The 16,382-nt window shown below is 40.8% G+C and overlaps 2 protein-coding genes across 6 annotated transcripts in view; both read left to right on the top strand.

The window, feature by feature from the left end:
- The window catches only part of LOC109471629 (cytochrome P450 2J2-like), a 5,120-nt gene extending 1,077 nt beyond the window's left edge, over positions 1 to 4,043 (top strand). The window contains exons 2-9 of the mRNA XM_019770970.1: positions 273 to 465; positions 693 to 823; positions 1,308 to 1,405; positions 1,654 to 1,758; positions 2,055 to 2,358; positions 2,643 to 2,812; positions 2,948 to 3,099; positions 3,410 to 4,043. Of these exons, the coding sequence (XP_019626529.1) occupies positions 273 to 465; positions 693 to 823; positions 1,308 to 1,405; positions 1,654 to 1,758; positions 2,055 to 2,358; positions 2,643 to 2,812; positions 2,948 to 3,099; positions 3,410 to 3,591 (1,335 nt within the window). The 3' untranslated portion in view covers positions 3,592 to 4,043. The remainder of the gene's footprint in view (positions 1 to 272; positions 466 to 692; positions 824 to 1,307; positions 1,406 to 1,653; positions 1,759 to 2,054; positions 2,359 to 2,642; positions 2,813 to 2,947; positions 3,100 to 3,409) is intronic.
- A 706-nt stretch (positions 4,044 to 4,749) lies between these two features.
- LOC109472319 (synaptophysin-like) lies at positions 4,750 to 15,275 on the top strand. 5 transcript variants are annotated; one of them, XM_019772024.1, is made up of 8 exons: positions 4,750 to 4,928; positions 8,355 to 8,375; positions 9,357 to 9,401; positions 10,323 to 10,388; positions 10,673 to 10,794; positions 11,091 to 11,289; positions 11,649 to 11,855; positions 12,214 to 15,275. In XM_019772024.1, exons 1-8 carry the CDS (start codon positions 4,914 to 4,916, stop codon positions 12,385 to 12,387), a joined length of 849 nt encoding a protein of 282 aa, XP_019627583.1. In that variant the 5' UTR covers positions 4,750 to 4,913; the 3' UTR covers positions 12,388 to 15,275. The 5 variants fall into 5 exon arrangements, with proteins under 5 accessions (XP_019627583.1, XP_019627574.1, XP_019627601.1 ...); XM_019772015.1 differs by having other exon boundaries at positions 9,357 to 9,419; XM_019772042.1 differs by lacking the exon at positions 8,355 to 8,375.
- Positions 15,276 to 16,382: the final 1,107 nt, after the last annotated feature.

The following is a 16,382-nucleotide window of genomic DNA, read 5'->3' as shown; positions in this document are numbered from 1 at the left end:
GTACGGTACGACGTACACACACACACACACACACACACACACACACACACACACACACACACACACACACACACACACACACACACACACACACACACACACATATATACATACATACAAACCGGACCACCCATGCCTGCGAAAATCCGCTGTAAATGGATTTTCAGAAGGTTAAGAATATTCCCATTCACTTTAACTACTCGAGCGTCCAGCGTTTCATAAGCCTTGGGCCCCGCCGTCTCATTAACAAATTCCTCCCGTCGTGTCGGCAGGACCCTCACCTGGTGTACACGCGGTGGGCGCAGCAGTACGGCCCGGTCCTGCACGTGCGGCTCGGCCAGAGGGACGCCGTGGTGCTGAACGGGTACGACACCGTGCACAAGGCCTTCGTGGGGAAGGCGGAGGACTTCTCCGGCAGGCCAACATTCATCTACTTCATTAACAAGGTTTCTGACGGCGGTAAAGGTGAGTTGGTAAGTTTCTTACCAATCAGGGACATATGACTTACAAAGTGGTTACTACCTGTCCTCGATATGTGTTCATCATGTACAATAGTACAAAACGTACAAAGCTTTGTAAATAATCCATGGTCTGGAATCTGGATCCTTCTTTTGTAATTCTGACCTATTTTTGAGAAAAAAAGGAAAGGAAAGGAAATGAAAAACAACTTGAATTATTGTCACTGCTTTCAGGTGTGATCTTCGCTCCGTACGGCCCGTTCTGGAAGGAACAGCGGAAATTTACTCTCATGAGCCTGCGCGACTTCGGCTTCGGCAAGCGGAGCATAGAGGGGAAAATCATCGAGGAATCCCAGGCGCTACAGGTAGGGGAGAGACTCGTGTCAACGAACATAGGATATAGACAACCGGACTCCAGATAATTTATCAATGACGAACCTGCGTAACTGCTTTAGAAAGAAAATTCAAAATTTGACACATTTTATGTCTTTCATATCTACTTGCTGCTGTGTGTGCCAATAGCATGGGTATATGTCCATCCATATTTCTGCCTGTATGACAGTATTGTTTTCTGACGTTTGAAACACCATGGTATAACGTGCACGTTCTTCTGCACTATTGCACTATACCGGAAGAGTTGTTCAGCACCAAGGACAGACGTGGTACTATGATAGAGATGGCTGGCTTCGTTGCACTAGACGTCAATGTGCTCTTTGCATAGATAGATTCTTGCATGTGTTATGTTTTTATATGTATAGTCGCTTTATTAGAGTAACTTGTTTTATGTTGTATCTTAATACAATCGTTGTGCAATATAAAGTTATTGTTGTCATTATTGTGTTATCACAGTCAGAGATCGCCAAGTTCGACGGCCAGCCGTTCAGTACACACCGACTACTGCAGAACGCCGTCGCCAACGTCATCTGCAATATAGTGTTCGGCGACAGGTGAGACGGGTATCTTGTGCCCCGCCCCCTCCAAGGTGTAGCAGAATCCGTGCGTGTTTTCTCTTTTCACTTAAAGAAACTCATAACCATCCGCCGTCCCGTGGCTATGATGTAAGTTACGACTTGCCACCGAAAGAGCTGCTCGGAGAGTAACTACGATACTAGTGTACGTGCTTTGCCGAAGGCTCAAATCAGTAAACAGATACAGATTTATTCGTGAATGTAATTCTCCCTCTCCCCACGTGCAGGTGGGAGTATGACGACCCGCTGTTCCAGCGCATGATGGACGCCCTGGACTACATGGTGTCCACCAACGTGTTCGCCGTGCCGCAGAACTTTATTCCCTTCACCAGGTATCTTAACTTTCTTCCGATCATTCTTCTCATAAACGTATAAACAGACCATAAATGTGACATAGCCACTGAATGCGGGGTTGATAGCACTCGGTCTCGGCGCGGTCACATTCGTCCTGCATTTGGGAAAGGCAAAAGGATCCATACATGATTATCCGGAAAATGTCCTCAAACGATCGCAAGTCGTCTTTGGCTTAGCACTTAGATTCGATGGTTCGTTAGAGCAACACGGCTAAGATTGAGTTTTCTCGATGAGAGGTATTTTTAAAACCCTTCTTTCCCTCTCCCGACCCTAGATACATCCCTGGCTGGGAGGGTCGGCTGAAGCCCTGGATGAAGAAGTTCCTGTCCATCATGGGTTATCTGCGGGAGGAACTGGACAAGCACAAGGCCAGCTTCGACCCCAACGACCTGAGAGACTTTATCGACGCGTACCTGCTGGAGATCCAGCGGCAGAAGGACGTGGAGGGGACCCGGTTCCAGGAGGAACAGCTGCTGCAGATCATGCGGGACATGTTCTTCGCCGGAGCGGAGACGACCGCCACCACCATCCGCTGGACCCTGTTCTACATGGTGGTGTATCCCGACGTGCAGCGCAAGGTAGGGATAGCCTTTCCACCAAGAAGATATAAGGATCCGGCTTAATTTCGGGAAGGAGGTGGCGAAGAGTTTGTTTTGGTTTTTGAGATCTCCGAATTGCGGTGAATAGTTGCACTACTACTAGATAGAAGGCACACTACTAGAAAGACGTACCAAATGTTAGAAAAGTACGCATATACTGAATAATACATCTGCTTGGGGATTACGAATAACGAAACAAAAGTTGATAATTTACTATTTCCAGATACCTATTTCCACATAACGTAATTGCACGATGTGTATAGGTGTACGAGGAGATAGACGGCGTGCTGGGGAAGGGCCCGCCGTCCGTGTCCCACCGCAGCCAGCTGCCGTACACCGACGCCGTCCTGGCCGAGGTGCAGCGGATTGCCACCGTGGTGCCTCTCGGCATCCCCCGCGCCACCACCAACGATACAACCCTCAACGGATACAAGTGAGTCCGAATTCTGTGTTCTTCAATAAATTTTATAGAAATTTACGTCTTACGAGACATTGACACAAGACTGAAAAACCGAGAAAGAAAATAATTTTATGGATGAGACATACATTTTTTTCTTCATTTTTACAGTATCCCCAAGGACTGGATCCTGTTTGTGAACCTGTGGTCCGTGCATCACGACCCCCAGCGCTGGCCGGAGCCCGAAAAGTTTGACCCCGGCAGGTTCTTGGACGACAGCGGCAAGTTCCAGAAACCGGAGGGGTTCATTCCGTTCTCCACAGGTTTGATGTCAAGTTCATTCCCTGTGATTTTTGGAGAACATTGGAAACGAAATCGGCGGAATGGAAATAACTAAAAAATATAAAAGATGATAAGCTCTGCTGTAGTACTAATCTTGAGGTACACTCAAATTAGTCCCTTCCCGAACAAGAAGCAATTTTATTGTGTTTTTCTGTCAGTAAAAACGATACAGTGATCAAGCTTTGGGAACAAAAGTATTTTTTCAAATTGTCGCTTGACCATGATCTGTAGATTATTTTGTAGCAGAGTGAGTTTTGGCTATGAGTTGACATCAATTTTACATTCATTCAGGCCACCGAGTGTGTTTGGGTGAGCAGTTGGCGAGGGTGGAGATTTTCATCTTCGTCATCACACTGCTACAGCACTTCGAGCTCAAGCTGCCAGAGGGCGCTCCTGTGCCGTCCCGCAAGGGCAGGATGGGCGTGACCCACGCGCCCCAGCCTCACGATATTGTGGCAATTCCAAGAGATTAGATTTGAAGCCATCGATAGTTCATAAAACGCAGGGGAATACTTTTGTACCGATAGTCCGAAAACGCAGGGAAACACTTTTGTACCGATAGTCCATAAAACATGGGAAATACCTTTGTATACATTAACTATGTAACGTTATATATTAACATACTTACCGGTAACTAGTATAAAATAGAATGATTGCATACTTTAACAACGACCATCCCTATTTTTGGATTATATATGACCAAGGAGGCTCTATGAATCAAGTGCATGTGAAATTAATGAAGCACAATATGTTACATAAGTGCTACAATTATTGCTCTACTGTGTCTCGAACATGCCTCATGAAAGTAAACACCTGTTTTCAAGTGACACTTTAAAACCACCGACATCAATGAAAGTGTGAAGTCTTTTGTGAACACCTGTTATGAAGTGGAGGAACAACACTAAGGAATCTAATCTCAAAGCAGATCACAGTCTTTCCCCCCAACGAAAGATCTGCTTGGAGATTAAGGAATCATATGGTACGTTTGCAGTCGCGTGTCCATGACGTCATGTAGCGTCCCCTACATCATATAGTGATGAGTCATAGCCACATGCTAAGTCGTCATCACGTGAGAAATATTCTTAACATTCTCATGTTAAGATACCTGTGTTTTCAGAAAAAAATTATTATTACCAGTTGCCATATTTAATCTATGTTGGTACATAATTTTGATAAAGCAGCCGCAAGGACGTAAACAGCTGCGTATCCCTAATCAGCTGTATGATAGTAAAAGTCAGGTCTTATTATTCATAAACAAAGGTTGTGTCTTGTCTTTCTTATCCATCTTACACTATTTCCCCGATTATTGAATTGCTATAAACTTGTGGTTTTAGATGTTTGACCGAAAAGGAAGGAATATTTCTCAACATTTCAGGTGACACTAACGCTATAGGGCCTCTTTGGACGTTTTAATGGCATACCAGTGGTACCACTTTACGCTATCACACTTAGAGAATCAAGCCCAGCACTGAATGGACTATACGATGGACTTAAGTATGGAAAATGCATTTTCGCATCGAGGCCGTACATTTATTTCGTCGGGTTATGACGTGCTTTTTGCCCCAAGGCGCGTAATACTTCACTCTGGCGTCAAAGGTTATCTATGGGGTCTTGTCATCAGTATGCATTAATGCCAAAGCTCGGGGGCCTTGGTGGATCCAAAATGGCGGCTTAGCAGAGATCGGATGACTAAACCCCGAAACATTTGTGAATATTTCTGCTCTAAAAATCAGTCCTGACCGCAGTAGAGATCTTGTTTCGCACCAGGAGAAATCTCCAGCCACAGAACTAGAAGATGGATCCCGCAGAGGTAGGTTACTTTGGCTCTCAGGACGCTTTCCTTGGCCATGATACGACGGCTGCATACGAAAATGTTTGATGATTTGGTGATCGTCATAAGATGGGGCGGGGGCGGATGGGAGAATAGGTCGATACGAGCCCGCCTAAACAACGGTAATTACGTTTCCACAGTCAAAAATGATACTCAAGGGGAACAAATGCAATTTTCCACGTTATGTGGTGATATTAGGTTCTCACTGGGCCATGCAGGGCGACGGAATAAGGGATATTTTATGGGGAGGGGGGTGTAAATTTGGCTTAATTTTTTCCACTCTCAACATCATGTGAAGATACCATGTTGTCGGTTTTAAGGACCTACAGCTTACTCTTACCAGAATCTTAAGGAGACTGATTTTGTAAGGAGTACGATTCAACAATGATGACCTAACTGTTTACATACTTGATGACGCTACATGCACAAAATACCTTTAGATCGAGGTCGGTAACATTCAAAACCGACCAGCCAGGCAGTGGTGATTTTTTTCAGTCAACCGGCGTAGCGTAAACATTTTGGCAACAGCGGCCTTACTATTTGCACTAGAAACACAGCAAAAAATCAACATTGTAACGAAATCTATTTTGCTGTGGAGACCACGAGTTGTCCATATGTTGTGCGATCCCAAATGTGTCTGTTTGCGAACAAATTTGCAGTCCTGACCCACATGTACAGCTAGTATGTATCCTGTGGTCACATGAACCTTTCTCCACCCAGCATCAGATACATGCACCGTAGATTGACGTGAATTATTAAGCAGCTCTAAGATGTGCACAGCGTCACGTATACAAGACGTCACTGCCACACTGGACTGTGATGTTTTCCAGCCAGGCATGGTCTTATCACCAAGTAGTTGCCAGCAAAGAATGACCATGGCAGGGCAGGCAGGCACACTTAAAACCCAGATCTATGATTAGTTACTCCATGGAGGTAGAAAAGAGAATTTTCTACCTCCATGGTTGCTCTGTGGAAGGAAATACATTGGCAGTGAATAAGTACACTGGCACATAAAATCATGTACTGGAAATCCATTGATAGCCACAGGTATAATAAATCATAGATGCTTATGTAAATCCATTCTAAGTTATGTACAAATGCATCATTTTACTAAATTTTAGACAAGATCAGATAACCCTTCAAACATAATATAAATAAAGGAGTCTAACACGTATTGTTTTTAAATCTATTTGAACCACTTGTATTATTCCTGGAATATTTAAGAGTTGTGCTTTCATCTAATGTAATTTTGTGGCTATACATCACAAGAAGGTCTATCATGCTTTTGTGCTTCAAACGTCCATAAAATGACTCCAGGTCTGGGGGTGCAAAACAGCGCCCTATCTATGCCTGGCTGTAATTTGAATTTCAAGGCCTCCCCCAAGATCAATCCCTGCAGAACTAATGGGTTTTCCCACCTACCTGTGGAGCATTAGGGACTAATCATTTAATCCCTGTCTGGGGTCCTATAAATATGGATGCACAGGTGGTCCTTCACCCCTCCTCAAGCAAAAACTCAATGCATTTTCCCTTACAGCTATTGCCAGAGCTTCATTAACAAGTTGGAGACAAAACTATCATGTCGTATGTCACTGCCAAACAGCGACTGTAAATGTGATTGCCTTCAGTTCTTCAATAGCCGGGACATATTTGTGGAGACAGGGTTTATACTGTTGTCACTGCAATTACATGGTAGAAGCCCTGCTTCAACCCAAAGGGGCTGGAATACAAATTATGTGCCTCAAAGTTATCACCCATATTGTCAAGCAAGAAAAGATTGGTCACTGGGTAGGTCATTAATCAAAACACCCGTGCTGTAGTCTTTTCCTGTCGCTTGCTATTGAACTGATAATGTCCCTGTAAATTACCTTCTACATGCCAAAACCAGCTTGTTGGTTTCTCAATACAGTAACTCAGATGATAAAACACTCAACCCTCAGTGTGTGCTATCATGATACATGTACTTTAAAAAGGCAAATCATCCATTAAATTTTGAAGAATCACCAGAAATCAGCAATTTTTCCTATCAGCTACTACTCCCCCAGAAAAGGGCAAAAGTGCATTTGTAGTAGATGGCAAAATGCAATAAAATGCATGTAGAAGCTGCTCTTAAGTGTGTGTCGCCCATATAGCCTGCCCTTTCCTGTGATATGGACATCCTGCCAACGCACCTTGGTTATTTCTGCTGATTTCCTGTCCTCAGAAATGTCCAAATATAGTCATACTCCTCCCATCCTGAGGCAGACTGTACTGGTAACATCATGTGTGATGATTATGTCTCCATCCTGCTGCTGTTACTGTGTTAGCTGGAATATCCCTGTATCTGTAATGGCTATACTATATACTAGTAGTCTGTTTTGGTAATGCACGGTTCACTCAGTACCTGAAATCTATACATCTTGTCAACAGGCAAATAAACTGGCATAAAGTTCGAACCAGACTTTTAGTGCTGATGCAAAAGCCTGGATTATAAAAGCTAGATTTGGAAGATACGCACATGATAGTCACGTAATATATGTCTCAGTGCATCTGCATAAAAACAAATCAGATTTATCAGATTCAAATTGGATTTTATAGCAAATGCGGCTTAAACGTCCCACCCAAATCTCATGTGGATGGGGCATAGAGACATTTCTGGTTTATCTGTATTCATAATCAGAGATGCTTCTTTTGCACTGTGCATGTATATACATGTACAATGTACAAGTGTACATAAATGTACATGTAATATGTAGGAATCATTGCATGTGTTCTTTAAAATTTATACATGTACATGGTTTCTGTGGAAGGAAATACAAAATGACATTTGATCATCAGAGTGAAAAATTCCTGAAGTAACTAAGATGCCAAGGGAGATCTGCAAGATACATGTACATGTACTTGCAATTAGCTGTGGATGTCTAGAATACCATGTCATCACCAGAACATACATGGAATTTCCAAGCAATATGTTGTACATACATGTCATAATATCAAAACAGTGAGACAAGAGACTCAGTGTAAAATTAAAAATATTTCAGCTGGGATTCTAATTTTTGGTCATATACCAGATGCTCTTTTTTTTCTATATCAGTACATGGCCTTTTCTTGGTAACATTTTTCTTCTGAGATGACAACACTTTAAGTATACTGTATTACCTCATTCATAATTAAAAAGAATTTTCAGCCATTACAAAAGGAGTAGCCGATCTCATGTCCCAGGTACATTAAGGGAAGGACCTCTTAGTTTTTTATGCAAAGAGATGTGTAAAGATTAGTATGGATAAAAGGGATACGTAATGATCAATGCATACTGTCTTAGACTTGTGAATGCATGCACTATCTGGAAGAAATGTTGAGTGTATGAACTATGACTAATCCGAGTGTCTTTACATCTGAACTGTCCTGTGGCCTGTCCTAATGTAGGCATCTTCCATGATAAACCAGGTAGTATTCTTTCTACCGTATAACCTTCGCACATGAGTGGAGTAACTACTGTATGTACACGTATTTGTACGTCACGTACATGTACTGCATGGATTGTTAATGCATGGTTATATTGCAAGCATGTGTATATATTATAAAAGCAAAGCACTCTATATCGCGACATCATCAAGTTCATGTCGCATGCCCACAGAAAATGAACATTTTTAAGGCACTCCCATATTTAACACTACAGTAAATTACGATTACAGTAAGCAGTAATATAAGAAATTTGCTCCCATACACATGTAATACAGATAAGAATTACTGTGTTTCTAAACACTCTCCTTTGGTAAATTTTTTTCTTGTACCATTTTTGACAACCTATGAGGCCAAGGTATGGTCCATATCTCTGACATTTTGGCAGAGTAAACCCGTACAGAAGAGACTTGTTTCAAGTCTTGAATACAAACTATATAGATTCCCCTGTCAAAGCTATCGTTGCTTGTCATTTTATACCATTGTAGTGTTGCATATACCGGTAATATATGTTTTATTTGATACGAGAATTTCCTTCCATTTTATATGACATAAGCACCTGTAATCTTGGAAAGCTTTTGACAGCTATGATTGATGTGTACATGTATACACATAGGATTGAGTAAGATTTAACCTTCTCCCTGCTGCCTATCCTTGTAACCAATACAAACTTGGTGCTGAAGGCTATCTTAGCAGGGAAAAGGTTATCCCTATGTACCTGAATAATGCACCCATCTAATTATAAAGAAATATGGTGTTCTAATATGTTTGTTTGCCTGTTATCTGGTCAAGCACAAACTATTGGTGGTATATGAACTTTAAAAAATTTGATGGTCACTTTGAGATGTAATCTGCCAGCTGCATGCTAGTTTGACTTGATAGTGCATGTGTAGAGTCTGTAAACCTCTCTCTGTGTGGTGTGATGACATGAACTAATCGTAGTTCCCAAACTTGCTTCTTCTCGAGGGCGCGGGAACGCCTGGGTCCCCCGTGGGCCTGGCTCAACCGCAGGTAAGCAGCGTCCAGACGGTAAGGACTCGCCTACGACTCTAGACTTCCCCCTTCAGTCTCCTCCTGCTCCTTAGGTTTAACTGCAGCTGCCGGCGTTATGATCTACTAGTAATAGAGCTGTGCCAAGCTTCAGGGGATGGGGAATACACACAATATGAAGAATATCGATTACGAAGAATGACAAGGTGTTAATATGAAGAAGTAATTTTTAGACTGTAATTGCCAACACTCAGCCATTGTCAAAAATTGCAGTCTAAACTACTTCTTCACAATGAGTTCTACCAACAGAGATGAATTTACAAGCTAAGGGTTAAAATTGTTTTTACAATTATATTCCTTTTTTAGTTTTACATTTCTTCCTTATAGTTATACTCAAAATGGTATGACAGGTAACTGCAATATGAGGTATAGTGACTAATAGATAAACAAAACTTGCGGCATCACTGCTAGTGCTATATAACACATGGTTCATGTGTAGCAAGAAGAGGTTTATGGGTTTATTGCTTATCATATCTACATCCCCTGAACTGCTTGGTTCACCTCACTAAAAGCTTCATGATTAAGTGTTCAAGCTTCATTTTACCCTGGCCTTAGTGTGTATGACAGCAAGATTGTATTGGCACCTACTAGTAGGGAAGAGCTACATGTAGATGTGAATGCATGATCCCCTAACACTCCTCAATACTCCCCAGATATCATAACCCAACTTCATGTGCAATAACCTGGATACTAGGACTTCTATATCATAAAGTTTAACAGACCAAATGTACAAAGTGTAATCTTGATATGCTTCAGTTGTTGTCTCACATGAGACACCATATTGCAATGGTTAAGTATAAAAAGATGTTGTTGCCATACATACTCTCCATTTGTGTTTTTAAGTGTTATTATTACTAACACTTTGTCTCCTTGGTGTTTCAGATGATGACCAACTCCAACATGAGAGTAGTGAAGGAGCCCAGGGGCTTCCTCAAGTTGTTGCAGTTTGTGAGTCCTTTCTTTGCTCACAATTATCCTAGTTGCAATGATACATCTACTGACAGTTGCTAGGTAGTAGGCATCCGTCAATCTCAAATTCAAAAGATGATGGTAGCACTCTGGTAATACTGGGGTATCTTCAAGTTGAACAGGCATCTTCAAGTTGAACAGGCAAAACTAATGGATAGAGGGTAGTAGGAGTAGAGTAGATTATGTCAGTATTGTCACGACTGCCCTACGTGTTTGCCTTACTGATTCTGTTTACGGTAATAATTAGTTCTTTTCTGTTCCAGATATTTGCAATCTTTGCATTTGCCACTGCGAGTGGAGGAGGAAGCAATTTCCAGTTCAGTGTGAAATGCAATGACACTGATCCTGGCAAGCTGGTGGACGTTTTTTACTCCTATCCATACAAGTAGGTTCTTTTTACCAATAACAACGTACACATTTCTTGGTCAAAATTTTAGAACTTGTTTTTCTTGTTAGTATTAGCTGACTATGAACACAGTACCATCCATGGCTATCAGCTATTTATATTAATTTTCTTATAACAAAATAAGAACATTATAATTATTGAACTGCAAATCTCATGAAACTATATACACAGCACTTATATTTCCCTCTTTGATTGGGGAATACTTATAGTATGTCAATTTTGTTTATTGTGCCTCCCTTCTTGTTACTGAGAACGTGCCTATTGTCTTGCTTCAGGCTAGAAGACGTCCCCGTGGTGAGCAAGTTTTGTGAAAACACCACCCAGACTGTCTACCCACTGGTCGGCAACGAAAACTCATCTGCAGAGTACTTTGTGACCATTGGAGTCTTTGCCTTCCTGTACTCCCTAGTAGCACTAACGATCTACGTTTTCGTGGAAGGTCAATTTGGCGACAAGAACCTGTGGTCTAAAGCAGTAAGTAGATGTAAAATTTGTTATGTATTTTGAAAGTTGTTCTTCAGAGCAAATAATAAAGTTAAGTTCAATGGAACTGAAGTTACCAACAGTTATATAGATGTGAAATAACCTGTTTGGGAGCAAAATTTGTACACAAGAAATGTTTGGAGACAGACAATTCAAGTTCAAGTATAGAACGAAGACCCAACTTCGTGCTGTACGATAGTGTCTTGTCCATTAAAGCTAACAATCTTGCTCCAAAAAAAAGGACTGGTGCTTGAGCATGAGAAGAAAATTGTAATGATGACAGTAAGTTAGTAAGTTGATTGTGCTTGTACATGCACATGTATGTAATGTTGGATGATCCCCCCCCCCAGGACCTGTTCATCACCACGGCGTTCGCCATCTTCTGGTTCACCAGCTCCTCGGCGTGGGCCGCCGCCGTGGCCGACATCAAGTGGTCGACGTACGCCCCGAACGTGTACACGCACGGTGACATCGTGCAGCTGTGTAGTAAGAAACCAGACATTGTGTGCACCAACGGGGGGCAGAACTCCTCCTACGCCAACCTCAACGTCTCCATCGTGAGTACCAACATTACAGTCAGTCCTGTTTGTCAGTGTTACAAAATTATGGGTAAGGCAGGGGGCAAGCTACACATCATTGTGGCAACATTTGTGTGGGCTACGTTGTTGTGCTAATGAACTGGCTTGCTTACTGCGTTACCAGAGGTCTAAGTTTTTCCTAGCAAGCAAATGGACCAGGCATATATGCAGGCAATGTAACTGCTGCAGGGATTTGCAGCAAATGGTCCACAGTAGATAGTACAATGAAGCTGTATATTGTATGATGTTACATGTATTGTTTTGCACTTGTCACGACCACCCTGTAAAGATAGCTTTTTGAAATCAATTCTGATTTTTTTTTCTCCGTTCGCTTCAGCTCTTTGGATTCCTGAACTTCATCCTGTGGGCCGGCAACATCTGGTTCACCTACAAGGAGACCCCGTGGCACGCACAGCGCAACGAGCCTGCTGAGAAAAAGTACCCCAGCCCCGCCCTGGGCACTCCCACCGGCATGGAGGGGGGCACCCTGTCCTCCCCCAGCCAGATATGAGCCGGCCCACTCGAGCCACGCCCAATGCTAAGTTAACAATGGCTACAATGCACCATACAAATGTTGGTACAACTCTGCATGAGACAACATTTGAACCTTTAACCTTCTCCCTGCTAAGATAGCATTTGGCAGGGAATTTGTGCTGTCCTGTTGGTGGATAACAGGGAAAAAGTTACTGTTCAAATGTCATGAGGCATTGTAAATTATAATTTGTCAGGTGAATTTTTAATCGAATGCTGCTGATTCTGTTATATATGTAGACACTGCCTTGCGTTGCTTTGTAATAAAACTGTAATGATTTCACATACTTTATGGGTTCATTTAAACTAACACTCAAGGAAACATTTGTATGGTGCATTTGTGGCTGTTGGATATTGTGCTTTTCTTAGTATGTAAAAGTTTTCTTATAACTATATTTCAACATTAAGTTTGGGTTTCTTAGTATGCAAGTTTTCCTTTAAGTTGTCTTCTGATGTAAGGTTAAGGCCAACCCTTGAAATCTTGGTCTTGTTTTTTGTTGGCTTGAATTTGGTTGAAAAAAAAAATTATGCATGCAACAGTTGGTCATACAATATTTTCTCTTGCTAAGAAGGAAAATTCCATTGCAGCAGTGAAATAGCTGTAAAGCAAATCTAAGGAGCTGCAGATATCATACACTCTTAGTGATCATTCCTTAAAGTTATTCTTAGCATGTTGTAGTGCTTTATTTTCATAAGTATCACAATGTGATATGTGTAGCTATTTTGAATTACTCCTGTGTTCTACACTAAAATCTGCTATTCTGCTTCTGTAATTCAAGAACTGATGAAGATCAAAATGCAGAATTATAAGGAAAACTTAAACCTTGTACCAACAGGGAAGGTATGCAGTTTTTGTTACACAATTACTTTTTATGGTAATACATTTGTAAAGTAGGTGTTACATTTCTTTCCTAGCATTGTTATTTGAAAAATTTGAGTAGAAGAAAGTCACTGTTTACCAACTATATTTCATTAACTTGTATAGAGTACATGTATCTTGAGTCAGGAAAAAGGGAAGTGAATTGGCTTTTGTGAGGGAATTTCCATACAACAATACACCAAGATGAAGAGGCAAAGTGTGATGGAATGTATGTGTACAATATTCTGGATGCTGAAAAGAAAGACATAGCATGTTGATTCATAGCATTCAAGATATACCATCTTGATAATCAAGGACAAGATGTCAGTGGTCCTACCTGCACCAGTCAGTCAAGATCGTATGAAATGTAGTGTAAGAGTGCCCCCCATCTATAACCCTGTGAACTGCACTCATGTTATTCAAGACAACATAAAAAGACATAGGACTGTAGCCACACTAAGTAGGCAAGATGTATAACTAACACTTCCCACAGAGTCATGTTACAATTTACAAATTTGTCACACTTTCATACCTGTGAGTATCAGATCATTTGAAGTGATGGTGTACATTGTTATTGTTCAGTGGTGTAATGTGCCTACCTTAGTGTTACAGTGTCGAGGATATAAACCATGTTCCCTATTCATCATTTTGTACAGGCAAGGTGAGGAACCTTTCAGTGTGCTTTTCGATATACATGAGGAATTGTTGAATGTACTTATGTCGTGATAGAATATCCTGCATCTTGTGGCACTAGTGACTGGAAAGAAATTCACTTGTACCCACTCACCAAGCACCTGCCACACAATGAAGCCATTCCCTGTTGTGTATTGACTGTTGTGGAACTAGGCTTTGCTCATGTGGTGTTTTCAGGTAGCAGTTCCCTTGATGTATAATACCAGCACCTGTCATGTGTACATTTACATGCACAAGTCGCACTTACTAGTATTGTACTCGGCTAAGTCCCATTGCACTATTAGTAATTGCTGTTACTACTTAAACTGCTCTGCACTTTCAGCACTCTAAAGTGTACAAATGGTGTTGCTTATGACACCCTTTCTGAAGAAGCCAACACATGATTTGGAACACTTGTAGTAGATTACATGCTAGGGTAAAAGTTGGTGTAAAAAGTTATCACAAGAGGACCACAAGTGAACAGTGTGTAGTGAAGGCAAAACTGCTATTAGAAAGGCACTATACAGTCTTCGATGTGCTATCAATGATGTTTCCTATATATCTTGTGTGACTACACTTGTACATGCACTGTGTCTATAAAGAACAGTGAAGAATATCGTAATAGTAGCACCAGATTTTGTAACAAGATGTCAACATTCATACAAAATTGGTTCACATTGCTGATGACTGTAGATGTAAAAAGGTGTATTAGTCCCAGCCTGTGTGGTATGTACCTTGAGTATACTAATAGCCATTGTACACAGGAAATACTGTTAAGGTTATAGATGTAACATTCTGTGTGAAGGTATAGAAAGTATATAATGTACGAATGTATTAAAACAGTTTGAGCAGATTTCTCACTACTTAAAACGTCATGATGGGCAGTGTTGAAAAAAGAAAAGATCTTTAATCCCCAAAACTATTGTTACAAAACCTTGAGAACATTGCACTTCCCCATTCAATGGAAAGATATTTGCCCTATTTGGTAATATTGTACTATTATATAAGTGTTCAGTGAAACGTTTGTCAAGCCAGTATGAAAAACACTAGATTGTGACACTTGGGTGTGAAATCTGCTCTTCCTCCTGAAACTTGTATGTAAAAAGAGAAGTTAGTCTTGTATGTTGCGATAAGAATTTAGTGTTGCGAAACACGGAGTAACTCTATAACTTACTGTTAACACATTGTTCAGCAGACATACAGCTGGTAGTAGTTTGAACTTTCTAGTAGCTTGTGTGGTGAGAATGCAGTATTGCTAACCGTGAATATCTACCTGTATATTCACCTGTCCAGGAAACTATTTGCTTCGCAGTAAACTCAGTATGCTTGACAGTTCTGAATGTCTCTCCTTGGATGATATCTAGTTGAAAAGCAGCACATTTTTTAACCACATGTAGTAAAGGTACTTTTCACTGTACGCATGCACGCACACACACACAATATACAATACAAATATTCCACATAGTTACAACGAGTTTTGGAACAGTATTGTGTATAATCACAAGACTTTATAAGGAAGCGCTAACACTAACTTGAAAATGCTCGCATTTACACATTTGCAAAGCTGTCTAAAATAGGGGAAAATAACAAATCTGGCACCAATTTACAGGCCTGCTTTTATTCAGTTCTTCAAGTTTAACTATGGTGAAGCTGCCTTCAGTGGAAGAATGCACCCAATACTGAATAGTTCAATGGTAAAACAAGTCATGGCATAAAATAATTGCATATATTTGGCACAAGCCTACTGTACTATCTATGCAGTAAGCGAATTAAAAGCAAATCAAAAATCAACATTGCAATTAATCATAAGAAAATAACAACATCATAAAATGACAAATGCATCTCTGTTGGAGCTAGATTAGACAAAGTCCATACTTATCATAGAACAAAGTTGGCTGTTTGGAAATTGTAACAGCTACAATGTAAAGTTTCTTGTTTTCGTGTCTTGTCAAACATCAACAGAAAATGTACCTGTGATTACATCAAGTCAAAAGTAAGCTACCTAGCATGCTCACTAACTACACTTCTGGCTGTAATGCTACTGCACTGAATTCTATCTATGGCACAATTTCTAGCATAAAATAATGATGGCATTTAAATACATACTGTGTAGTACAGCGGAACAGTCATACCCCCTGTTGTCATGTTAGCATACTTATTGGAATGATGACAAAGTTACCATGAATTATACATGTACTTATCCAGCCAGACTCTTTTTCTATGATGTTAAATAATTCTTTGCCACCCAAACCTCAACAAAGCTTTATTTCATTTGCCAAGTAAAGTTTGCTCTAGTTCCAAAATGTATATGGAAAGCAATTTCAAGGAAGCCCAATGTATTAGCTAACTATACTGAATGTACATGTACCTACATTGTACTATACTGAATGTACATGTACCTTCAAGTTTCACTTTATGTGCAACTGTTACATTGGTCATACCAA

This window comes from Branchiostoma belcheri, unplaced genomic scaffold (assembly GCF_001625305.1).
Source record: "Branchiostoma belcheri isolate BF01 breed outbred unplaced genomic scaffold, Haploidv18h27 scaffold10, whole genome shotgun sequence".
Taxonomy (NCBI): domain Eukaryota; kingdom Metazoa; phylum Chordata; class Leptocardii; order Amphioxiformes; family Branchiostomatidae; genus Branchiostoma; species Branchiostoma belcheri.
This window is presented reverse-complemented; position numbering and strand designations above follow the sequence as displayed.

Coding starts and splice junctions, on each gene's coding strand:
- LOC109472319 (XM_019772015.1), top strand. Junction 8,376..9,356: donor CATCTTCCATGATAAACCAG/GTAGTATTCTTT, acceptor CTTCTTCTCGAG/GGCGCGGGAACGCCTGGGTC. Junction 11,856..12,213: donor CCAACCTCAACGTCTCCATC/GTGAGTACCAAC, acceptor CGTTCGCTTCAG/CTCTTTGGATTCCTGAACTT.